The 25,476-nt window shown below is 38.7% G+C and overlaps 1 protein-coding gene across 14 annotated transcripts in view; it reads right to left on the bottom strand.

Annotated features, from left to right (window-relative positions):
* The window catches only part of LOC132116464 (protein 4.1-like), a 56,816-nt gene that overhangs the window by 18,770 nt on the left and 12,570 nt on the right, over positions 1–25,476 (bottom strand). For 6 of the 14 annotated variants that reach the window (XM_059525305.1, XM_059525301.1, XM_059525312.1 and 3 more), the window contains exons 2-21: positions 22,681–22,820; positions 22,256–22,402; positions 21,461–21,565; positions 21,344–21,386; positions 21,180–21,255; positions 20,044–20,262; positions 19,860–19,947; positions 18,628–18,672; positions 17,088–17,240; positions 16,909–17,006; positions 16,656–16,831; positions 12,839–12,895; positions 10,846–11,072; positions 7,260–7,307; positions 6,866–6,901; positions 4,350–4,538; positions 3,382–3,459; positions 2,998–3,167; positions 2,694–2,919; positions 1,554–2,654 (exon numbers count right to left, since the gene is read on the bottom strand). In XM_059525305.1, coding sequence (XP_059381288.1) covers positions 1,554–2,654; positions 2,694–2,919; positions 2,998–3,167; positions 3,382–3,459; positions 4,350–4,538; positions 6,866–6,901; positions 7,260–7,307; positions 10,846–11,072; positions 12,839–12,895; positions 16,656–16,831; positions 16,909–17,006; positions 17,088–17,240; positions 18,628–18,672; positions 19,860–19,947; positions 20,044–20,262; positions 21,180–21,255; positions 21,344–21,386; positions 21,461–21,565; positions 22,256–22,402; positions 22,681–22,809 — 3,411 coding nt within the window. In that variant the 5' untranslated portion in view covers positions 22,810–22,820. The remainder of the gene's footprint in view (positions 1–1,553; positions 2,655–2,693; positions 2,920–2,997; positions 3,168–3,381; positions 3,460–4,349; positions 4,539–6,865; positions 6,902–7,259; positions 7,308–10,845; positions 11,073–12,838; positions 12,896–16,655; positions 16,832–16,908; positions 17,007–17,087; positions 17,241–18,627; positions 18,673–19,859; positions 19,948–20,043; positions 20,263–21,179; positions 21,256–21,343; positions 21,387–21,460; positions 21,566–22,255; positions 22,403–22,680; positions 22,821–25,476) is intronic. The other 8 variants (XM_059525307.1, XM_059525306.1, XM_059525309.1 and 5 more) reach the window with 8 other exon arrangements.

Raw genomic sequence — 25,476 nt, 5'->3', positions numbered from 1 at the left:
ACAATAATGTTATTTATAAGGTTTGTCCAGCAGCTGATAGAAGTATGCCAACAACATGTTGTTCATTTGCAGAAGTGCTGCAGGAACAATACTTTACTTCTTGTTTGGTACTTCACCAGAAAATGTATAACATTTTTATTAGTCTGCATCTCAAGCCAATTTTAAAACCAAGATTGCTCTCTTTTATTAAGAGCAGCCTCATTAAAAGTGTTCTGCAAACATTCAGTGATAAATGGAGTTCAGAAACATGACTTCAACACTGCAAAAACTCTTTTCTTACTAAGCATTTTCAGCTTATTTATGTTTTTTCCCTAACCGAAACATTTTAAAATCAAGACAAACATTAACTTGAGAAGCCCAATGAGATACTATAGTTTAAGCCTAAAAATAGAAAAATATCTGTCCATCGTATAAGAAAAATAAACCTCTGACAGATATATGTTCTCATTTTAACCATGAACTCAATACATTTTACCACATTTTCAAGAAAACAAGACTTAATATATTAAAAAATTCTGCTGTTCAAGTAAATGTATCCTGGAAATGTCCTGGAAAAGACCAGCAGTAGACAACTAAAATAATAGTGACTATAATAGAATGAATAGAAGATAAACGATAAGCACAGCAAAACAAAAATGATTTTCTTACTCAGTATTTTTGTCTGGTTTTCCAGTGCAAATATTTAAACATTCTTCAGTAAAAATACATTTACAGTGGAGTCAAAAAAATGATCTTAATTCAAACAGAAATGGTTAGGGTTAGGGCCTTTTTTTCTTGTTTTAAGAAAAAAAGTAACTTATTTAATTTTTTTCAAAAAATTTAATATTAAATGTAATCATGCCTCTCAAGTAACTGTATCTTGATTTAAAAATGTTCAGATATTTGTCCTGAATGGAAGACAAAAATACTGAGGAAATCTTGTTTTTTTTATGAAATCAGACATGATGTCTTGAGAAAGCCAACTTACTGAAATGCGCATGAATCTAATGAATCTAACTGATTGGATTTATAGTTTTCATAAAAATTAAGATTAAATATCATAAAAACCCCATAGACTTACATTGGCAGAATATTTTCTAATAGACTAATCGCCTTCAGAACATTCAAACTTTATTATTTAAAACTACTACTTTTTTTAAACATTCTGGTCTGGCTTTATCAAGCCAACTTCAAAGTTTGTTTTAAGTTTTAAGAATTTATCTAGATTATAATGAGGAGCTTCTGCAGTCTTTTGGCTCATGATCTCTGAAGATAAAAGAGACTCTCTTATGAATAAACCCTCGTATCCAGCAGCAGGCAGAGCGCAAAACAAAGATGATTCAGTTCCTCAGTTGTGACTAAAGCAAAGCAGCGGCATTCTCCAAATCAATGAAGAAAACAGGCTCCTGCTCTCAGGGCCAGTGAGAAGAGGCTCAAAACAACAAACAGTGACAGCAAACTCCAGACCAAAACAACTAAACTCAAATCAGGAGCGTGTGTGAAGCTCTGGCTTCGGAGTGTGTCTGAGATCTCAAAGCCAGGCTGAGGAGGAGCAAGATGTGGGGAAATCCTACCACTCGAGCCGTCGGAGACGTTCTGGAGAGATCCACAGGAGAGCGTAGACGCATCTTACTGGACTCATAAGATCTGCTGACAACAGAGAAACCTTCTAGAGATCCGGGGAGTTTATCTTCTGGAGGTTTACCGGACGAGGCCGATATGAATCTGTAGCTGGCCAAGTGTTTCTTCTCTGGAACCTTCGGGGGGACTTTTGGTGGTAATTTAGGAGGAACATCCTCTGAAGAACCAACAGAAAGAACCTTTATGGGTACCACCTTTCCTTGGACCACCGTAGAAACCTTTTCTGGGACCTTTGGAGGAGTCTTCTTTGCAGAAACCTCTTCAGATACAATCGAAGAAGGTTTTTCTGATGGAAAAGTTACTTGTACTATTGTAGAAACCTTTACTGGAATCTTAGAAGGAGCTTTCTTTGGAGGAAGCTCTTCAGATACAGCGGACAAGGGTTTTTCTTGAGGAAACGTTTCTGAAATCTTAAAACAAGTTTTCTCTGGAGGATGCTCTTCAGGTACAGCGGATGAGGGTTTTTCTGGAAGAAATATTTCTGGAATCTTAGAAAAAGTTATCTCTGGAGAAACCTCTTCAGATACGGCGGACGAGGGTTTTTCTGGAGGAAGCTTTTCTGGAATATTCAAAGGAGTTTTCTCTGGAGGATGCTCTTCAGGTACGGCGGATGAGGGTTTTTCTGGAGGAAATTTTTCTGGAATCTTAGAAAAAGTTTTCTCTGGAGGAAGCTCTTCAGATACGGTGGACAAGGGTTTTTCTTGAGGAAACTTTTCTGGAATCTTAAAAGGAGTTTTCTCTGGAGGATGCTCTTCAGGTACGGCGGATGAGGGTTTTTCTGGAGGAAATTTTTCTGGAATCTTAAAAGGAGTTTTCTCTGGAGGATGCTCTTCAGGTACGGCGGATGAGGGTTTTTCTTGAGGAAACTTTTCTGGAATCTTAAAAGGAGTTTTCTCTGGAGGATGCTCTTCAGGTACGGTGGACAAGGGTTTTTCTTGAGGAAACTTTTCTGGAATCTTAAAAGGAGTTTTCTCTGGAGGATGCTCTTCAGGTACGGCGGATGAGGGTTTTTCTGGAGGAAATTTTTCTGGAATCTTAAAAGGAGTTTTCTCTGGAGGATGCTCTTCAGGTACGGCGGATGAGGGTTTTTCTTGAGGAAACTTTTCTGGAATCTTAAAAGGAGTTTTCTCTGGAGGATGCTCTTCAGGTACGGCGGATGAGGGTTTTTCTGGAGGAAATTTGTCTGGTATCTTCGGAAGAGGAACCTCTTCAGATACAAACAAAGGTTTTTCTGGAGTAAATGTCTCCTGTACTATGGTAGAAACCTTTTTAGGAATCTTAGAAGGAGTTTTCTCTGGAGAAACCTCTTCAGATACAATGGACAAGGGTTTTTCTGGAGGAAAGTTTTCGGGAATCTTAGAAGGAGTTTTCTCTGGAAGAAGCTCGGCGGACGAGGGTTTGTCTGGCTCAACTGGAGGACGGTGTTCTTGTACTGTGGTAGAAACCTTCTCTGGTATCTTACGAGAAACCATTTCAGCTTCGACTGGAGGATGTTTATATGGTTCAAACGGAGGAACCTTGTTTATAATGACCCACCCGTCAGACTCCTACATGTAACACACAAAGATCATGTTAGCAGCCTGGAGGAAAAGCATCGTTAGTCACGCCTGATCCATGAAGACAAAGACGGACAGACAGACGCTGTTGAGCTCAATGACACACATCACACGGCAAAAAATTAACTTCTTAGTATTTTTGTCTTGTTTTCTAGAACAATAATCATGATCCTGAGCATCTGATGAGGAGAAATGGATCCCCTACCACATCAACCTTCTCTTCCTGTGGCTCCAGAGCTGCTGCGGCCATTTCCTGTATCTTCACCGCTGCTTCCTGTTTGATCTAAAGCAACAGAAATTTAAAAAAGAGTCAAAATGATGGAGCTGAACTCAATGAGTTGTGAATGCACTGCACTTTTTATATTTAGTATTTTTGTCTCGTTTTCCATAAAAAAATATCTAAATGTTCTTGGAACGAGATACATTTACTTGAGAAGCAAAGTTACTTAAGCTATTCGAGGTTATACAACTTTTGTTAGTATTTACTTAAAACCACAATGGAGTAAAAAAAATAAAGAATTAATTAATTCAAAGGAAAACAAGATTTTGTGCTTTTGTTTAAGATCCAGACCACATCACATGTCTAATTATTAAATAATGATTAATTTAAAAAAAATCATGGCCAGTAGTTTTGATCAAAAATGGCTGCAATAATTTTTTTAATTAAATAAATAAATGTGAGGTTCATAATATAATTGATATAAATTCCACAAAATGTATTTTATTCTTTAATTTCCTACACACACACACGCAAACACACACATACGTTCTTTAATAATAACTGATTATAAAAAGTCATAGCAAGGAGTTCTGATCATCTCAGAACTACTAGACAAATGCCATAAATTAAGAAATATTTTTTGAAAGATTTATAAAAACACTCAATTAGATCAACTCAATTAAATAAATAATATATAATTTTTTAAGATGATTGAATTATAAACTGAAAAAGTAAACATAATACTCAAAAAATAAATAAAGTAAATATAAAATACATTTTAAATAAATAAATAAATGTGAGGTTTATAATGTATAAAATATAAATCTCACAAAATGTTTAAATGTCTTTCTCTGAAAACAAGTCTTCATTCAGAAGGATGTTGAGATAATTGTTCAGGAGCGCAGCACACAAATCCTGATTAAGACAGGATTTTCCCATCTTTCCGATCTCACCTCGTCCGGCTCCAGCGGCTCGATCATGGGCGCTTCGTCCAGACGTGGAGATCGCAGCGGAGACGAGGACAGACGCTTCTCCCACTCGGTCAGAGCCGTGTGGTCCGGTCCTCCCTCCAGGAACGTCCGCCTCAGCTCGCTGATGTTGGTCTGATGCTTCAGCAGCTCTTCTGGCGTTCGCTCCATTTCCTGAACAAACACAACAAGTCAAGTCGATATAGCCCGAATTAAGAGTCCCCAACTAAGATTCATCCCTGCTTCAGGCTCTGGTGCTGCTTGTGTGGTCTTTGTTTCAATGAAATTAATGATCATATGTGACCCTGGAGCACAAAACCAGTCATATCATAAGGGTCAGTTTTTACTATGCATTGCTGTCTATTGCTACAAATATACCTGTGCTCCTTATGACTGCTTTTGTGCTGCAGGGACACTTTTATGGAAAAGTTATGAGAAAAGATTGTGCCTTCAAAACAATCAAACCAAGGTGCATAGTTTGTTAGTTTGGCATTGTAAACGGTCAACATGTGAGCGAAACGTTTGCCTTGTTGCCTTGTCTTTTTCAGTAAATTACTTACACTGCTTTCATCTCGCTTGTGATCTTTGGATCTTTGACTGTGTACAGAGTTTTTTTCTAGTATTTTAGTTTTTGGAATAGCTGTGATCCATTTATTACCTGTATTTTTGGAGCAAAGACCTGAAAAATTAGATTTTCAACTTAAGTCTGTGCTTCAAAGCATTCAGAATTGATGACAGTTTAAGTTTGATCTCTTTTTAAATAAGACACTTGGCAGGTTATTGCTGAAGTAAAAAAAAAACTGTAAAGCATTTTTAAAAAGTTACAAAAGTTCATTATTAAGAGAAATGTACTAAAATGAGATTTTAAAATTTTATACGACACATTTTACTTTAAAACTGTGAGAAAAACAAATGCATAAATCTAAACAAGTTGTGTTCCAAATTTGAGGTTGTCACAAAAAAAAACAGCTTTCAGTCAAATTTTGTTTGGGCACAGTTCCAAACGTTTCCAATGCCGTCATTTTTGACAGCAAACAGTATAAGTATATCTAATTGCGTTTACATTGCAAGTGCCAAAAACTTTACCAACTTTTGTTTTTGTACCTTTCCAAGTTAAGTAGAAAGAAAAAGAATTTCTAAAAAAGTTATATTTTTGGTCCAAAATGACCAAACAGCAGCAAAGGGTTAAACAGATTAGAATTAGTGGAAACACTCAAAATAAACTCCTTTATGAATAAATTACTCTCATCCAAATAAATCCCACAGAGATGATTCATTATAAACTTCTGTAAAAGGTTCTGAAAAACATATTCTCTCCTTTAATTTGCCTCAAGAAGCTAATTAAATGCAATCAAAGCATTGCATGAAAACAATTAATTGACATGCATAAAACACACACACACACACACACACACACACTGTGTTCAACTGCACACACACTGCAAACACAGGGAGCTAATCACACAAGGTATAGAATTCATTTTCAGTGAGTTAATCAGCTTCACTTTAGCACACATCAGTGCCGCTGGGATAAATCACAGATAAATCACAGACATGAACACAGCAGCAGCATGAGTGCAGTATCGAGTTAAAATACATCCATTCCTTACCAACCTCTAACATCAGTTTACTGTGTCTCACAAACACATTCTGTCCTTTAATTCGCCTTATGAAACTGTGCTGAAGGAAACACAGATCCATTCATTCATTCAGTCAGTCTTGTGTGTCTTTGTGTTCTTTGTGTTACTGCAGTAAAACCAGCAGCAGCAACACACACATCTCACGCTCACTCAGTGTCTGTCAGTAAACACTCAGACACTCACACATATATGATTCAACACTATACAGATTAAAAATAAAACATGAGGAATGAGAGATTGAGTTATATTGTGAATATATATCACACACAGTGACTGTATTCACTCTATAGACAGATTCAGATCACTGGACAATCAAGTTTTTTAGGACTAATTATAAAATGTTTATAAATAATATATATATATTATACAGTATGTATTTTATATAGACATATCAATTTCTATAAACTATAATATTACTATTATTAATAAAATATTATTATCAAAATACTTTTTTTACAAAACGATTGATAAAAAAGGTTAATAAAAGTATTTTTTTGATTATTGAAGCACATTTCACATGAAAATATCATTTAAAAATGGACATTTAATTCAGTATGTTGCTTGCTGAATCTTTGTCATTCATTGTGAAATTTACTAGTTATTTCTGAGTGAAAATTGATTTTACACAATTTGTTTTTTATCAATGTACACAATTTTTTTTATATGGATTTACTTTAAAAAAAAAATTCAGTCAGAAATCACTAGTAAATTTCACAAATAATTACAAATAAATTAAAAGGCTAAAATAGTGTTTTCTTTTAAAACGTTCTCTAATAATATTTATTTACAACAATTATGATTTATTACAATTATGATTTATTTAGAAAAATCATATATACAGTTATAAGTGTTGAATCTTACCTGCGTCTTTGCTTCAGATTCGTCCTCCTGATCCGACTACACAAAACATACACACAAAAGGTGAAATTATGACACATGAGAGTAAACGCTGATATGGAGGAATGAGATGCTTGGGATCAACAGGAGGCTAAACTCATTAACATGACAGGCTTAATGTTTCCATCACTAGAAGAACAATTATGATTATTGGTCATTATCAGATTAAAGTTTAATAAGAACATCAACAGCTCTGCCGTATCTTAATTAGCAATCTAATTACTGCAATCACTCATTGCATTCTTGTTTTTCTGCTTGATTTTCTGACGTCAGAGATCTGATCAAGTCTGTCACGATTCCGTTTTTGACTGAAGAATCTGAAGAGACATTAGATGAGATTCAAGCTCAGATCACAAACCTCTGTGGCCGTTAACTCTTCATCGACAGCAGTGTCTGTGAGATCAGTCTGATCCAGCGAAAGCATGAACAGACAGAGAAGCAGGACTGTTAGTTAGGGTTAGTTAACCCATATGTCCTGTCGGAACAGTGCCAGTGGGTAAGTTAATGTTAGTTAGGGTTAGTTTACCCATGTGTCCTGTCGGGACAGTGTCAGTGAGCTAGTTAACATTAGTTAGCATTTGTTTACCCATCTGTCTGGGTTAGTTACTGTTAGTTAGGGTTAGTTTACCCATGTATCCTGTCGGGCTGGTGTTGGGGGGTAAGTTAGTGTAAGTTAGGGTTTGTTTACCCATGTGTCTGGGTTAGTTACTGTTAATTAGGGTTTGTTTACCCGAGTGTCCTGTTGGGCTGATGTCGGTGGGTAAGTTAGTGTAAGTTTGGGTTTGTTTACCCGAGTGTCCTGTCGGGCTGGTGTCGGTGGGCTAGTTAGCATTAGTTAGTGTTTGTTTACCCATGTGTCTGGGTTAGTTACTGTTATTTAGGGTTTGTTTACCCATGTGTCCTGTCGGGATCGGTGTCTGTGGGTAAGTTAGTGTTAGTTTTCAAGTGTAAACTAAAAGTGTCGGTGGGTTAGTGAGTGTTAGTTAGGGTTAGTTTGCACATGTATCCTGTCAGGCTGGTGTCAGTGGGTAAGTTAGTATTAGTTTTCATGTGTAAACTAAAAGTGTCAGTGGGTTAGTTAGTGTTAGTTAGGGTCTGTTTACCAGAGTATCCTGTCGGGCCGGTGTGAGTGCGTTAGTTAGTGTTTGTTTACCCATGTGTCTGGGTTAGTTACTGTTAATTAGGGTTTGTTTACCCGTGTGTCCTGTCGGGCTGGTGTTGGTGGGTAAGTTAGTGTAAGTTAGGGTATGTTTACCCATGTGTCTGGGTTAGTTACTGTTAATTAGGGTTTGTTTACCCGAGTGTCCTGTCGGGCTGATGTCGGTGGGTAAGTTAGTGTAAGTTAAGGTTTGTTTACCCGAGTGTCCTGTCGGGCTGGTGTCGGTGGGCAAGTTAGCATTAGTTAGTGTTTGTTTACCCATGTGTCTGGGTTAGTTACTGTTATTTAGGGTTTGTTTACCTGAGTGTCCTGTTGGGCTGATGTTGGTGGGTAAGTTAGTGTAAGTTAGGGTTTGTTTACCCGAGTGTCCTGTCGGGCTGGTGTCGGTGGGCTAGTTAGCACTAGTTAGTGTTTGTTTACCCATGTGTCTGGGTTATTTAATGTTAATTAGGGTTTGTTTACCCGAGTGTCCTGTCGGGCTGATGTCAGTGGGTAAGTTAGTGTAAGTTAGGGTTTGTTTACCCGAATGTCCTGTTGGGCTGGTGTGGGTGGGTAAGTTAGTGTTAGTTAGGGTTTGTTTACACATGTATCCTGTCAGGCCAGTGTCAGTGGGTAAGTTAGTGTTCGTTAGGATTAGCTTACCCATGTATCCTGTCAGGCCGGTGTCAGTGGGTAAGTTATTGTTAGTTAGGGTTAGTTTACCCATGTGTCTGGGTTAGTTACTGTTAATTAGGGTTTTCATGTCTAATTTAAAAGTGTCGGTGGGTTAGTTAGTGTTAGTTAGGGTTAGTTTACCCATGTATCCTGTCAGGCCGGTGTCAGTGGGTAAGTTAGTGTTAGTTAGGGTTAGTTTACCCATGTATCCTGTCAGGCCAGTGTCAGTGGGTTAGTTAGTGTAAGTTAGGGTTTGTTTACCCATGTGTCTGGGTTAGTTACTGTTAATTAGGGTTTGTTTACCCGAGTGTCCTGTCGGGCTGATGTCGGGGGGTAAGTTAGTGTAAGTTAGGGTTTGTTTACCCGAGTGTCCTGTTGGGCTGGTGTCGGTGGGCTAATTAGCATTAGTTAGTGTTTTTTACCCATGTGTCTGGGTTAGTTACTGTTAATTAGGGTTTGTTTACCCGAGTGTCCTGTCGGGCTGGTGTCAGTGGGTAAGTTAGTGTAAGTTAGGGTTTGTTTACCCATATGTCTGGGTTAGTTACTGTTAATTAGGGTTTGTTTACCCGAGTGTCCTGTCGGGCTGATGTCGGTGGGTAAGTTAGTGTAAGTTAGGGTTTGTTTACCCGAGTGTCCTGTCGGGCTGGTGTCGGTGGGCTAGTTAGCATTAGTTAGTGTTTGTTTACCCATGTGTCTGGGTTATTTACTGTTAATTAGGGTTTGTTTACCCGTGTGTCCTGTCGGGCTCGTGTCGGTGGGTAAGTTAGTGTAAGTTAGGATTTGTTTACCTGAGTGTCCTGTTGGGCTGGTGTCGGTGGGTAAGTTAGTGTTAGCTAGGGTTTGTTTACACATGTATCCTGTCAGGCCAGTGTCAGTGGGTAAGTTGGTGTTAGTTAGGATTAGCTTACCCATGTATCCTGTCAGGCCGGTGTCAGTGGGGTAAGTTAGTGTTAGTTAGGGTTAGTTTACCCATGTGTCTGGGTTAGTTACTGTTAATTAGGGTTTTCATGTCTAATCTAAAAGTGTCGGTGGGTTAGTTAGTGTTAGTTAGGGTTAGTTTACCCATGTATCCTGTCAGGCTGGTGTCAGTGGGTAAGTTAGTGTTAGTTAGGGTTAGTTTACCCATGTATCCTGTCAGGCCAGTGTCAGTGGGCTAGTTAGCATTAGTTAGTGTTTGTTTACCCATATGTCTGGGTTAGTTACTGTTAATTAGGGTTTGTTTACCTGTGTGTCCTGTCGGGTTGGCGTCGGTGGGTAAGTTAGTGTTAGTTTTCATGTGTAAACTTAAAGTGTCGGTGGGTAAGTTAGGGTTAGTTTACCCATGTATCCTTTCAGGCTGGTGTCAGTGGGTAAGTTAGTGTTAGTTAGGGTTAGTTTACCCATGTATCCTGTCAGGCAAGTGCCAGTGGGTTAGCTAGCATTAGTTAGTGTTTGTTTACCCATGTCTCTGGGTTAGTTACTGTTAATTAGGGTTTGTTTACCCGAGTTTCTTGTCGGGCTGGTGTTGGTGGGTAAGTTAGTGTTAGTTAGGGTTTGTTTACCTGAGTGTCCTGTCGGGCCGGTATCAGTGGGTAAGTTATCATTAATTAGGGTTTGTTTACCCATGTGTCCTGTCTGGCTTTTGTCACCCGGTAAGTTAGTGTTAGTAAGGGTTTGTCTACCCGTGTGTCTGGGTTAGTTAAATGTTAATTAGGGTTTGTTTATCCATGTGTCCAGTCAGGCTAGTGTCGGTGGGTAAGTTAGTCTCAGTTAGGGTTTGTTTACCCGTGCATCTGGGTTAGTTAGTGTTAATTAGGGTTTGTTTACCCGAGTGTCCTGTCGGGCCAGTGTCAGTGGGTAAGTTATCATTAATTAGGGTTTGTTTACCCATGTGTCCTGTCTGGCTTTTGTCACCCGGTAAGTTAGTGTTAGTAAGGGTTTGTCTACCCGTGTGTCTGGGTTAGTTAAATGTTAATTAGGGTTTGTTTATCCATGTGTCCAGTCAGGCTAGTGTCGGTGGGTAAGTTAGTCTCAGTTAGGGTTTGTTTACCCGTGCATCTGGGTTAGTTAGTGTTAATTAGGGTTTGTTTACCCGAGTGTCCTGTCGGGCCAGTGTCATTGGGTTAGTTAGGGTTAGTTAGTTTTTGTTTACCCGTGTGTCCTGTCGGGCTGGTGTCAGTGGGCTAGGTAGCGATGGTTCCGTGGCTTTCGTTGTCTCGTCCTCTTCCTCCAGCAGCACTGCACTCTCCACCAGCACCGGTCGAGTCTCCTCATGCTCCTCCTCGTGCGTCTCCTCCACTTTCTTCTCCGGTGTTATTGTGGTGATGAGGTCACTTATGGCGATGCCTTTGGCAGCACCGTACAAGGCCGTACCCATCTCTACACACAAACACACAGACATTAGTGCTGCATCTGCATTCACTACAACAAACACTGGCTGCATTATATCATAGAATTAAGACATTTTTACTATTGCCTTTGATTGTTTACTTAAAATATAATATTATTTAAACACATTGTTAAAATAACGGTTCTTAAAGGATGTTTTTGCAGTGATTTTTGGAAAATCTTTCTTTAAACAGATCTTAGAATAATTTTATAATCTAAAAAATCTTTTGATCAATAGAAAGATTTTATGGCTGTTAAAGGTTCCTTATGGATCCATCAATGCCTTTAATTTTAAGAATGCAAAATGTTTGTTCTCTCTAAAAACAAAATACGTCAATGCAATAAGAAAACACATTTAATCAACAAAACTAATAGGAAAACATGAATCTTCATGGTTGTGATGTCACAATCATGAGCTCAATAATTAATAATGGCAGCAAACACACATACACATGTGAACACAGCAAAGTATGTCCATTCAGTTATATGCGAAGAGGTTAGTCAGTCATTACAGAGGTTGTTTATGAGAAGCTGGGTAATGATCCAGAAAATACTAAATGATGGTTACTGATGCAATAAACCCTTGCAATCCTGCAATCTCTGTACTTATACTCTGCACAATGACAATAAAGCTGAATCTAATCTAATTTATTCAAATCAGAGCTCAGGAAATATGAATGGAATGATTTTGAATATGGTGCTTTTAACTTCTGGAAGTTTGCAAAGTCAGTTTTCCCACAAAGTTTACAAAATAAATAATTGCAACTGGTTTAGGGCGTGATCGTGATGGATTCACTGTGATTCACAGTTTGTTACTCTAAAAGCTCAGCAAAGAAGCTGTAATTACTAATGATTGTACTGCAGTACAATATTGCGGTACAAGAGTGATTTCTACAGAAGAACTGAGTCTGAAGATGATGCTGGTCAAGTGATGCAGTGCTAGTTTTTGCCTGTAATACTGAACTTTGCATCAATCAATAAAACAGAACAATGATACACATATAATGATGTTTCAGTGAGAAGGGATACAGACTCATAAATACAGAAAGAAGAAACACTTTGGCTTATTTTAACCAGACTGTTATAGACATTCACAAACACAGCCATCTGACAGTGACAGACCAGGGTTATTAAAGTTACAGTAACCAAAATAAAATCACTAAATAAAATTACAAATAAAATATTATCAATAAAATAATAAAGATACAATTAAAAATAATCTAAAATTTTTTAATAAAATAATTATTAATATACATTAATTATTAGTAGTATAAAATATATGAAACAATCGTATCAAATATTAAGTACTCGTATTAAAACATATTAAAAATAAAGTAATTTAATAAAATAAACAAACACATTATTTCACTTAGTTGCCAAATTTCACATTTTCATTTATTTTAAACTGATAAAAACTGAAAATAAAACTTAAATAAAATTAATAAAACTACATCAATGTATATAAAATAATAATAATAATAAAAATGCCAGAAACACACAACCAAATTACTAAAAATTAACTAGGATAAAAATGAATTAAAAAATAAAAACTAAATTAAAGTATTAAAAACTATTAGTATCTCAATGATTGTAAATCAACACTGATGCAGCCACAGCATGTGCAAAACCATAAGCACGCTAGAGCACCAGCGCATGCCTGCTGCATGCACACACAACCTCAAACTATCAGGATCAAACAAGCAGACAGAGGGGCTTCTGTATCTACAAGCGTCAGGGATACAGAGAAACGTCTCTACCTGCTGGTCTAGTGCCATTTACATTGACTGTGGCTGAGTTGACTGGTGTCCGCTGAGCTGAGGAGATTCACACACACACACACACACACACACACACACACACACACACACACACACACACACACACACACACACACACACACACACACACACACACACACACACACACACACACACAAACACACACATCTGAGCAAACACAGCATCACTAACACACACACATTAGACTAGATCACATGCAGAAACATACATTGACCTCTGAAAGTGTCTATTCACCTCAGAAACATTTATAAAAGTCTGAATGTCATTCATTCTCTTCGCTAATGTTACATTCCTCATTATGTCTGAAGTCTCAATGTGTTGGAATCAGGATTATTATAGGAGGCTAACACAAAACCCATAAAAAAGTTCTAAGTAAACTAAACGTTAACTGAAATAAACAATATATTTTAAACAAAAATTGTATTTCAGCTAGTTGCCGAAAACAAAATGTCATTTTATAATAAATTGCAGTACAAAATAACTAAAACTGAAATAATATATAAATAATCATTATATAGACACATTTAAAAAAAAAAACATTATAAAAATGACAAAAACAACAAAATTCCTGAAACTTTTAATTACATTTAAAATGAATATACTAAAAATAAAAAATAATTCAAAACATTAAACAAAACTATAATAGGATCTCAATGATACTAAAATGAGACTGGTTTTAATGTTTTGGTGATTTTTAGAGGATGTTCAGAGGAACAACAGATTGAGAGAATCCCATTAATTACCAACATCATCCACTAATTAACCACAAACAAATATTATTTTTTTATCTGATGCTGTAATGAATCACTAAAGCACTTTCCATAACAGATCCAGTGACATTGAGACATTTATGTGTGTGACTGAAGTGTCCAAATACTTTATAAAGTCACTGTACCGAACACTTGAACCAGTTATTATCCAAATAATGAGTATTCTCTAACTATTAGTATCAAAAAACTAGAGATATCTTTCTACATTAAGTACAGAAACCCATCATGATGATGTCTGATAAATGTAATCAGACGTTTAACGAGAAGAGATAATTAAAGGTGCAGCACACTCTCTACACTGAACACATCCATTCATTCTGTGAATCATGTGTGTTAGTATTCACACGCAGTGCAGTAATGCGCTCTGAGACTGCCAGCTTTATGATGCAACACAACAGAAATTTTTCAATTAAACCAAAAGCAGGAAATGAAACAAACGCATTCCAGCCCTCAGGATACAAGATTACAGGGTTAATGATCCAAAAATACCTGTCCTGCAACAAGCATCGCTTCATTCTGAAAGCTCTTTCATAACGGAAGAGTAAATTAAACTGGGCTGTTCAGAGAAAACGGACGTCTGCTAATGACTGATACTGAAAATGATGAGAGCAAACAGGAAGTCCAGCAAAGCAGCTGACAGACACTCAAACTCCAATGAGACTCAATGAGATGATGACATAAGACGAACAACAGACAAACTACAGACAAACATGAACGATTTGATATTGCAACAACTATATCTCATTAGTTTTGCTAAGGTTTCAAAGAAAAAACAGCTTATAAAGTATCTACAGACAGACAGAAAAACAGTCAGACAGACGGACGGACGGACGGACGGACGGACAGACAGACAGACAGACAGACAGATAGACAGACAGACAGACAGACAGACAGACAGACAGACAGACAGTCAGACAAACAGACAGACAGACAGACAGACAGACAGATAGACAGACAGTCAGACAGACAACAGTGAGACAGACAGACAGATAGACAGACAGACAGACAGACAGACATACAGCCAGAAAGACAGATAGACAGACAGACAGACAGTCAGACAGACACACAGAGAGACAGACAGACAGACAGACAGAAGATAGATAGAAAAACTGAGTCAGACAGATGACTGACAGATAGATAGATAGATAGATAGATAGATAGATAGATAGATAGATAGACAGACAGACAGACAGACAGACAGACAGACAGTCAGACAGACAGACAGACAGACAGACAGACAGACAGACAGACAGACAAAAAACAGATAGACAGACAGAAGATAGATAGATAAACTGAGTCAGACAGATGACTGATAGATAGATAGACGGATGGACGGACAGACAGACAGACAGACAGACAGACAGTCAGACAGACAGACAGACAGAAAGTGACACAGACAGTCAGACAAACAGACAGACGGATGGACGGACAGACAGACAGACAGACAGTCAGACGGATGGACAGACAGACAGACAGTCAGACAGACAGACAGACAGACAGACAGACAGACAGACAGTCAGACAGACAGACAGACAGAAAGTGACACAGACAGTCAGACAAACAGACAGACGGATGGACAGACAGACAGACAGACAGACAGACAGTCAGACAGTCAAACAGTCAGACAGACAGACAGACAGACAGACAGAAAGTGACACAGACAGTCAGCCAAACAGACAGACGGATGGACAGACAGACAGACAGTCAGACAGACAGACAGAAAGTCAGACAGAAAGTCAGACAGACAGACGACAGAGAGACATACAGACAGAAAGTGACACAGACAGTCAGCCAAACAGACAGACGGATGGACAGACAGACAGACAGTCAGACAGACAGACAGAAAGTCAGACAGAAAGTCAGACAGACAGACAGACAGACAGAAAGTGACACAGACAGTCAGACAAACAGACAGACGGATGGACGGACAGACAGACAGACAGACAGTCAGACGAATGGACAGACAGACAGACAGTCAGACAGACAGACAGACAGACAGACAGTCAGACAGACAGACAGACAGAAAGTGACACAGACAGTCAGACAAACAGACAGACGGATGGACAGACAGACAGACAGACAGTCAGACAGTCAGACAGACAGACAGACAGAAAGTGACACAGACAGTCAGCCAAACAGACAGACGGATGGACAGACAGACAGACAGACAGACAGAAAGTCAGACAGACAGACGACAGAGAGACAGACAGACAGACAGACAGTCAGACAGAGAGACAGACAGACAGACAGACAGAAAGTCAGACAGACAGACGACAGAGAGACAGACAGACAGACAGACAGACAGACAGACAGTCAGACAGACAGACAGACAGACAGACAGAAGATAGATAGAAAAACTGAGTCAGACAGATGACTGACAGATAGACAGACAGACAGACAGACAGATGGACAGTCAGACAGACAGTCAGACAGACAGACAGACAGACAGACAGACAGAAAGTCAGACAGACAGACGACAGAGAGACAGACAGACAGACAGACAGACAGACAGACAGACAGACAGTCAGACAGACAGACAGACAGACAGAAAGTCAGACAGACAGACAGACAGACAGACAGACAGACAGACAGACAGAAAGTCAGACAGACAGACGACAGAGAGACAGACAGACAGACAGACAGACAGAAAGTCAGACAGACAGACAGAGAGACAGACAGACAGACAGACAAAAAAACAGATAGACAGACAGAAGATAGATAGAAAAACTGAGTCAGACAGATGACTGACAGATAGACAGACAGACAGACAGACGGACAGACAGACAGACAGACAGACAGACAGACAGATAGACAGACAGACAGATAGACAGATAGATAGATAGATAGATAGATAGATAGATAGATAGATAGATAGATAGATAGATAGATAGATAGATAGATAGATAGATAGATAGATAGATAGATAGATAGATAGATAGATAGATAGATAATCCCTGCCGAGATCATCCTGTAAATAAATAAGATCAAAACAAAAGCAAACAAACCTCCATCCAGACTCTGTGACATCGTGTAGCGCTTGCTGGTCGAACGCTCGAAGTATGGTGCTGGACGGACGATCTGGGAACTGGCCCGTCTGGTCTGAGCTTGAGTTCTGCCACTATAGCGGAACTTAGAACCCAGTGTGAGGAACTTCTTAGGCGGAGTCTCTGGAGAAACCAACCTGTCGAGATGCAAAGCATGATTACCACTGACCACAGAACACAGCAAACATACAGAAGCACAGGGACCTCTACAGACCTGAAGAACGTGTGATGCTCCACAGAAACCTTCCACAGTCTCTTGGCTGCTCTGTGGTTGGGTAGCTTAAAGCCTATCGTGCTTTCAAACTGCTCAAACTAGAGACAAACAAATATTCTCTCGTCAGCAAACGTTACCAAAACTGTGAAGGTCACCTGGAGAAGACATGATCTTTTCACCTCGCCTGGACGGATCTTGATGTAGAAGTTATTGCGTTTGTAGGAGATCTTGAGGACTTTGGGCCAGGCGAAGCGATTGATGCGAAGTCTGTCGCGGTAGATGAGGAGCCCGGAGGAACACACGCCCAACATGATCTCCACCCCCTCTGAATCCTGACCAACCATTGGATTAGAGAGGTGCCATCATCATCACACAGTCATGCACAAACAAATCTTGATTTCTAAATGAATGAGTGGAAGCCTTTTGGCCTGAGAGGAACAGAGAGAGATACTGTGAAGTTGTCATGTGTCTGTGCAGTGAACTGAAAGTGGATCCATCTTCTCATTTGAACCTCTGAGAGGCGAAAATGAAGCAGGTACTTTGTGTCATTATCTCTATTCATCACTGCATTCACAATCTCACATGTGTAATGCTATTGAAACCCAATGAACCAGTGCCAGATCTGAAATACTTCTCAAGAGCATCAGCTGAACAGATGTGAGAACTCGAGCCCCATTCAGCAGACCTCCAGCACTTCTAGAACCATCTATGGAGCTCATTTTCTACAAAAAATACATTTGAATACATCACATCACACAAGAATCAAGGGGGATTGTGGAGAAAATGGCACAATTCACATCTCTAGTGGGTATTTTGAGCAAGTCTTCTATAGGAAACTGGGTCACGGACAATGATGAAGCTTCCAAACTTGCTCAGGAGTCTCTTATTCAAGTCTCAGATGTTTCTCCTAAAATGAGACACACATTTTCAAAGGTTCAATAGATGTTCTACAATAAAAATGTATGTGGAGCAGCTCAGATAATTCGATGAGAAATACTGGGTTATAAATGCAATCTCCAACTTTTGATTGTTATCTTGGCAAACCTGAGCACAGTCTGAGACAGTACTGAGATCTTTACTGAAAGCCTAGAGGAGACACATGTGAGATTACCGGGTCTTTTTCTCAGGAGAAGAGAATTTTATCTTGATGGTGTCTCTGAGAAATAGGTGAGATTGTAAAGCAATAGTACAGCTTAAAACTACCAATTCAACATTTATTCATCCTGATGTTGTTCCAAACCTGTTAGGCTTTCTTTTCATCTGTTGAACACAACAGCAGATATCCTTGAAGAACACTGGGAACCAAAAAACTTTAGATCACATTGGCTTTCACTGTATGGACTTTTCTCAAAATATACAGTGAAAGTCAATGGAGTCCAAAGTAGTTTGGTTCCCAACGTTCTTCGAAATATCTTCTTTTGTGTTCCACTGAAGAAATAAACGACATGGCGATCTAAAATAATGATAGAATGATATATTTTGGGGGAGCTATCCATTTAAACTGTGATTTTTCTCTTCTATGGGCATGGTTGGATCCACAGGCGCTCATGGTGAACGGGTTCGAGCTTCTACTGAGATGTATGAGCATGAAACAGAAGGAGCTTCTCTCAACAAACAGTCTTTGCTTAGACAATGAATTCAGTTCATGGTCATGCACAAAGACACACGTAGAAAACACACAAACACACACATATACATGTATACACGAATGCATCTTACCTCTGCTTTAGCTGGAGAAAAGCAGTGAAAGAATCGTCCTATCAACTAGATCATCAGTAAGAGGGGAAGAAGAGAAGAGCGGCTGATCTAACCGAACGTCACGCACACGTTCATGCTTCAGCTGTGTCTGCTGTTATTCTGATTAACCACTACATGAGATGATAGATGATATGAAACATCTGTGTGTGAATATCGGCAGAAGAGCTTCACAACTGCGGCCACATTCACAGAATCCAGTTAAACCAGCAATAGTATAACAACAGACATATTATAAGATCAATATAAGATGCAACTTAAAGATGAATCTTCTAAAGCATTCATCAATCTTAGTTCAAGTTAAGTATATTATTATTTACATAACCTCGGCTAACAGGAATTAACAAGGAACAATTGCTTTTTTATCAACTAATGTAAACAAACATACTGTAACAAATCTACTGCACATTGTTAGATAATATCAGTTAATGCATGAACTAATGAGAGCTTATTGTAAAGTGTTACCAACATATATTGATTATAAACTACTGAAGATTTAAAAAAAGACTGACGCAACACGTTCTGCCAATATTCAGAAATGATTCTTGAATTCCTAGATTCATCCCCAACTATATTGACTATTTGGTCACATCTTTGCTATAAAAACCCATCCAAACGCTCTGTCATGTGTGTGTTTGTCTCGATCTTGATTGTGGCCCAGTACGACCGGCCCGAAGCAGAATCAGATTCATTCTGACAGTGAGCTGAACATCTGACAGATCGACCGACACCAGAAACAATGACAACGGATAACACTGAACACTGATTATTAATGTGTCACTGGTCAGTGAGAGGCTTTGAAAGGCTTTAGGTCTGTGTGTGTGAGAATACAGATTACATGCAAAACATTATTACTCTGTCACTTAAAGAATAGAAAAGACTTTTATCAGAAATATTAAAGGAATAGTTCAGCAAAAAATTTAAATCAGCTGAAAATGTGCTCAGTTCATCAGAGATCAGGATGAGTTTGTTTCTTCATCAGGTTTGGAGAAATGTAGCATTGCATCAGTGTCTCATCAATGGATGCTCTGCAGTGAATGGGTGCTGACGGCTGTGTCCGAACACATGTGTTTTCTGTGATTAGACTCAATCATGATCATCATGCCATGAACTGAGCTCCATTATGACACATAACGAAATGCTCATGCAGTGTGTGTGTGTGTGTGTGTGTGTGTGTGTGTGTGCTTCACGTGTACCTTTGCATGATGAAGGTCGACTCCATACATAGACAGTTTCTTCACATTTTCCAGAAAATGCATCTCAGCTTCAGCCGGCGTCATTCCTCTGAGAAACAAACACACATCGCATCAGAAAATCATTCACATTAAACTTTCCAAAGCTAACCACAGAATCACAGTGAAATCACAGGAGGAGCTTTACCTGTAGTTCTTGTGCAGGTCCATGATTTTCTCCTCCATCTCTTTGGTCTGATGAGGTGCGAAACGAAACTCGCTGACGTAGTCTGAGCTGTAATCGTCCGGGTCATAATCGCCCAGCTCCGACTGAACCGTATACGATCCCAGAACCATGTGTGTGGCGAACGAACACGGCAAACGTCCCGATACGATATCATCCCGCAGCTGTAAACACAGGTAATATCTGAAACACACACACACACACAGAGGAAGAGGGAGAGAATCATTAGTACTAGTTCTTGGATTTGTGTGTACAGTTGTACTTCCCTGTACTTAAATAAAACTTGAAAGTAAGAAAGTATTAGATTTCTAATGTAATTAAGTATTGAATTATATTAAATATGAAATGCAGTGCAGTAAAAGTACAATACTATACTTTGTAATGTTGTAAAGTAAAAGTCTTCTAAAGAAAAACACTAATAAAATACAGACTCTTATAAAGTACTTTTGAAGCAGAGTACAAATATTTCACTACTGTCCGTCTCTGAATATATATTTGAAAAAATATTTAGTTTAAACAAAAAAAACCTGAAAATATAATACAAAATGTACCAGGTGGATTATTATAGGTAACTAAGTTTGAAATTAAGACCATTATTGTTAACCAAATTGTTACTTGAAATTAAATACATAACATTTTTTATATTTCAGCTTGTGGCCAAAGCAGTTTCGTTTAGTTTAAACTGGTGTGTTAAAATGACTAAAATTGAAATAAAAAAATATATAGCTATAAAGACAATTATTTAAAAAAACAAACACTACTAAAAATTATAAAAACACACAAAAAATTACCAAAACACTTACAAAAAATTAAATAACAAATGGAAAATAAAAATTGATTAGGAATATTAATAAAAACAGAGCTTCAGTTCAATGAACCAGAAAAGCAACATAAAATAATCTATTATTTTAATTCTCACTTAAAAGTATAGTTTAAAGAATTATACGAATACATAAACACATTTGATTTTTAAAAGACTAAAATATATTCAAAAGGCAAATATATTTATATTAGCTATATATTTTCCCGACATATTTTTCACATTTTTCTTTTTTTAATAAAAGCATTCAGATGTCTGTGTGTGAGGGATGGAGTCTGACCTGGTGATGTCTTCAGAAAGCAGTGCCGGCTCAGGAGGATAAAACTTCACGCTGAAGGAGAAATTCCAGGCGACGCCTGAAACACAAAACAATCCCAAACACAGTCAGTCGCTCGGACGGAGAACACGCGGATCGGACAGATGTTTATTTCCAGAGCATCTCACCTCTGATCTGCTTCTTCATGTCTTTGGCAGGATCCAGCCAGTTCTGAAATGAAGCGTTCAGATGAGTCATGACTCACTGAATCAGTGTTCACTGAATCGAAATGAACCGAACTGTACCTTCTGATTCTCCACATCACGGAAGGTGACACCAAAGTAATCTTTCTCCAGAAGATTGAGATGCTCACAGACTTTGTCGAACAGAACCTGACCTTTATCACGCTTCTGCAGAAAGACACAAACTCAACATCATCACAGACGCCAGAAATAAACTACACAATCTGAGATGAGATGAACATTCAGGTTTATTTGTTCTGAAGCCGTTAAAGATGGAAGAATTGATGAGCCGTTTGTTCTCTTCAAATATGGATGTACTGGAGCTGTTGCTGTTTTCTGGTAGAAACTAAGATTAAAATCCATCTGTGTGCTCTCATCTCTCTAATGAGAGACACTCTCGAGACCATTCCCATGATGCACTCTGATGTTTTCATTCCACTAGTCTGAAATATATGAAAGTTTATTTCCACCACACAAAATTTTTTGTGCCATTCTGAGTTTACTTCTTGCAATGATAATGTTTCATCTCACAATTCTGACTCTTTTCTCAAAACTGCAAAAAAAGAGTGAATTGAGTCAGAATTATTTATTTATTTCCACCTGTGGTGGAAACAAGCTTTCATAGACTGACGACAAAACTGACCAGTGCATGAATAACAAACCTGACCAGTGCATGAGAACACACTGGTTTTATCTGTAGTGACTCGCCTTAGAGAGGAATTCAGAGAAGCATTTCTTTTCAGACAAAAAGTCAAAAACCCTCCATGTGATGCAACAGAGAGTCAATATCAGAGAGATTCGCTCAGGTTCAGGAGAACGTGTGTCTGGTGCAGGCGCTGTAAAATGAAGCAGACTCACCTCCACCACACAGGTGTAGTCAGAGCCGTCCAGAAGAGCCACCTTCACCTGCATGTTCCTGGGTTTCCGGCTGATTTTGACTGGAGATCGGGTCAGTTTACTGGAGGAGGACCAGTGTGACGTGCCGTCGTCCTCAGCTCCACCGCCCTGACACACACACACACATTCTCATTCTGCTATATTTATTACAATATATACTGATAAACTGAACATTAACTTCAATGGTTTGAGAGACTGGATGTTTTTAAATGATTTCCTATTGAACTGCAGCTCAAACTATTACAAATATGTGTGACCCTGGAGCACAATACCAGTCATAAGGGTCAATTTTCCTGAAATTGAGATTCCTACATCATCTGAAAGCATCTTTGTTAGGAGGACAATATTTGACTGAGATACAACTATCTGTAAATCTCTCTCTGTACCTGCTCTTTCCTCACAGGTGTGCTGTGGGCGGCGGCTGGAGGGAGCTGGTCATCGAGGGGCGGGGCTGAATGGGGCGGAGCCGCACTGGCCCCCTGCTGCTCTGATTGGCTCTCTGGTTCTGTCGTCATTTCAAATCAAACTGTGATCAGAGCAGAAACAAGCACACATGAAAACCCGCAACACGAATGTCTTACAGGCAAAGAATGACAGAATCACAACAAACAAACGACAGCTTCAGGTGAACCATTCCTTCCCCAGCTGACCTTTGACCTTGAGCTCAAACTATGTACTATACTTTGTATAAATATGAACGTGAGAGTAAAACAAACAGAATCCTGATCAGATCAGATGCAGGATAGAGAAGAAGTTTAGCTTTTATTTATTTATTTCACAAAAAAGGGACAGTGTACAGTCGTGGCCAAAAGTTTTGAGAATTACATAAATATTGGAAATTGGAAAAGTTGCTGCTTAAGTTTTTATAATAGCAATTTGCAAATACTCCAGAATGTTATGAAAAGTGATCAGATGAATTGCATAGTCCTTCTTTGCCATGAAAATTAACTTAATCCCCAAAAAACCCCTCCACTGCATTTCATTGCTGTCATTAAAGGAGCTGCTGAGATCATTTCAGTAATCGTCTTGTTAACTCAGGTGAGAATGTTAACGAGCACAAGGCTGGAGATCATTATGTCAGGCTGATTGGGTTAGAATGGCAGACTTGACATGTTAAAAGGAGGGTGATGCTTGAAATCATTGTTCTTCCATTGTTAACCATGGTGACCTGCAAAGAAACGCGTGCAGACATCATTGCGTTGCATAAAAATGGCTAAGAAAGTCCAGCAAGCGCCAGGATGGTCTCCTAAAGAGGATTGAGCTGCGGGATCGGAGTGGCACCAGTGCAGAGCTTGCTCAGGAATGGCAGCAGGCAGGTGTGAGCGCATCTGCACGCACAGTGAGGACAAGACTTCTGGAAGATGGCCTGGTGTCAAGAAGGGCAGCAAAGAAGCCACTTCTCTCCAAAAAACATCAGGGACAGATTGATCTTCTGCAGAAAGTATAGTGAATGGACTGCTGAGGACTGGGGCAAAGTCATATTCTCCGATGAAGCCCCTTTACGATTGTTTGGGGCATCTGGAAAAAGGCTTGTCCGGAGAAGAAAAGGTGAGCGCTACCATCAGTCCTGTGTCATGCCAACAGTAAAGCATCCTGACACCATTCATGTGTGGGGTTGCTTCTCATCCAAGGGAGTGGGCTCACTCACAATTCTGCCCAAAAACACAGCCATGAATAAAAAATGGTACCAAAACACCCCCCAACAGCAACTTCTTCCAACAATCCAACAACAGTTTGGTGAAGATCAATGCATTTTCCAGCACGATGGAGCATCGTGCCATAAGGCAAAAGTGATAACTAAGTGGCTCGGGGACCAGAATGTTGAAATTTTGGGTCCATGGCCTGGAAACTCCCCAGATCTTAATCCCATTGAGAACTTGTGGTCAATCCTCAAGAGGCGGGTGGACAAACAAAAACCCACTAATTCTGACAAACTCCAAGAAGTGATTATGAAAGAATGGGTTGCTATCAGTCAGGATTTGGCCCAGAAGTTGATTGAGAGCATTGAGCACACACACACACACACACACACACACACACACACACGCACACACACGCACACACACACACACACACACACACACATACACACGCACATCATTGTCACTGAACTCTCATTCCTCTCTGATCCAGAGCTAAAGCAGCAGAATACAAAGAGCCAATCACACACAAGAAATCAACCCACCCGCTGCATTATTCATGAGCCCAGTGGCTCCGCCCACAGCTAACAATCAATGAGTGACACTGACACAGCTGACACCAAAACACTTGGTTTTTTACTGGTCCTGATATTAAAACAAAGAAAATGAATGGCATTTGGACACAATCTTGTAACTAATCAAAACACAAGAATCTGTTGAAACCAGTCAAACACATTAATATGAAATATTTCACTTTAATTTACAAAAGAAAAATGTAGATTTTTCCATGTCTCTATGTTTTTATATAGGTTAAGCACAACTAATTCTTATTACTGTTATGGAGTATGTAAATGTTATTAAGTTCAATATTTATAGATTATGGCATTTTTTGTTACACTGTTTATTTTTTTAAATCATTGTATTACAGTAATGAGAGAATAATATACGGAAGCCCCGCCCGTTTCTGCCATGTAATAATAAACAAATAAATAAATACATAAGTAAATGAAACGTAGTTGTTACATTTAGCTCACAAACCTGACTTTCTCACAATGTTGTTTTTTTCTGTCATGGAATGAAAAAAGAAAAAAGGTAATTGCAACTAATTTTGACTCTTGTGGAGTTTATATCTTGCAAAAAGTAAAACTGTGAGATAAAAAGTCAAAATTACCTTTCTCATTTGTTATTCTGTGGTGGAAATGGACTTCCATAATAATAATGTGAATGATCACTGAGAATAACAACAGTTATAACGTAAAGTACATAAAATGTCTAGATGCATTACAGTAATGAGTATAAGATTTGTTCTTTTTTGCAATCAAAGTAATGTAGTTGTAATAAAAGTAATGAAAACAGGATCAATTTTCCTTATGACAAATGTAATTGATTATTTTGAGTTGCAGTATGTGACATAATTCACCATTATATACCATATAATGGCCTTTTGCTCCCACAGATGTTTCTCAGTACAAAGCATTAAGAAATGAACAATAACAGAGTGAACGAGCGCAGCAAGAACAATCATATAATCTAGGCCAGGTT

Source organism: Carassius carassius, chromosome 35, assembly GCF_963082965.1.
Source record: "Carassius carassius chromosome 35, fCarCar2.1, whole genome shotgun sequence".
NCBI lineage: Eukaryota > Metazoa > Chordata > Actinopteri > Cypriniformes > Cyprinidae > Carassius > Carassius carassius.
Note: the sequence above shows the minus strand (reverse complement) of the source record. Positions and strands in the feature narration are given on the sequence as shown.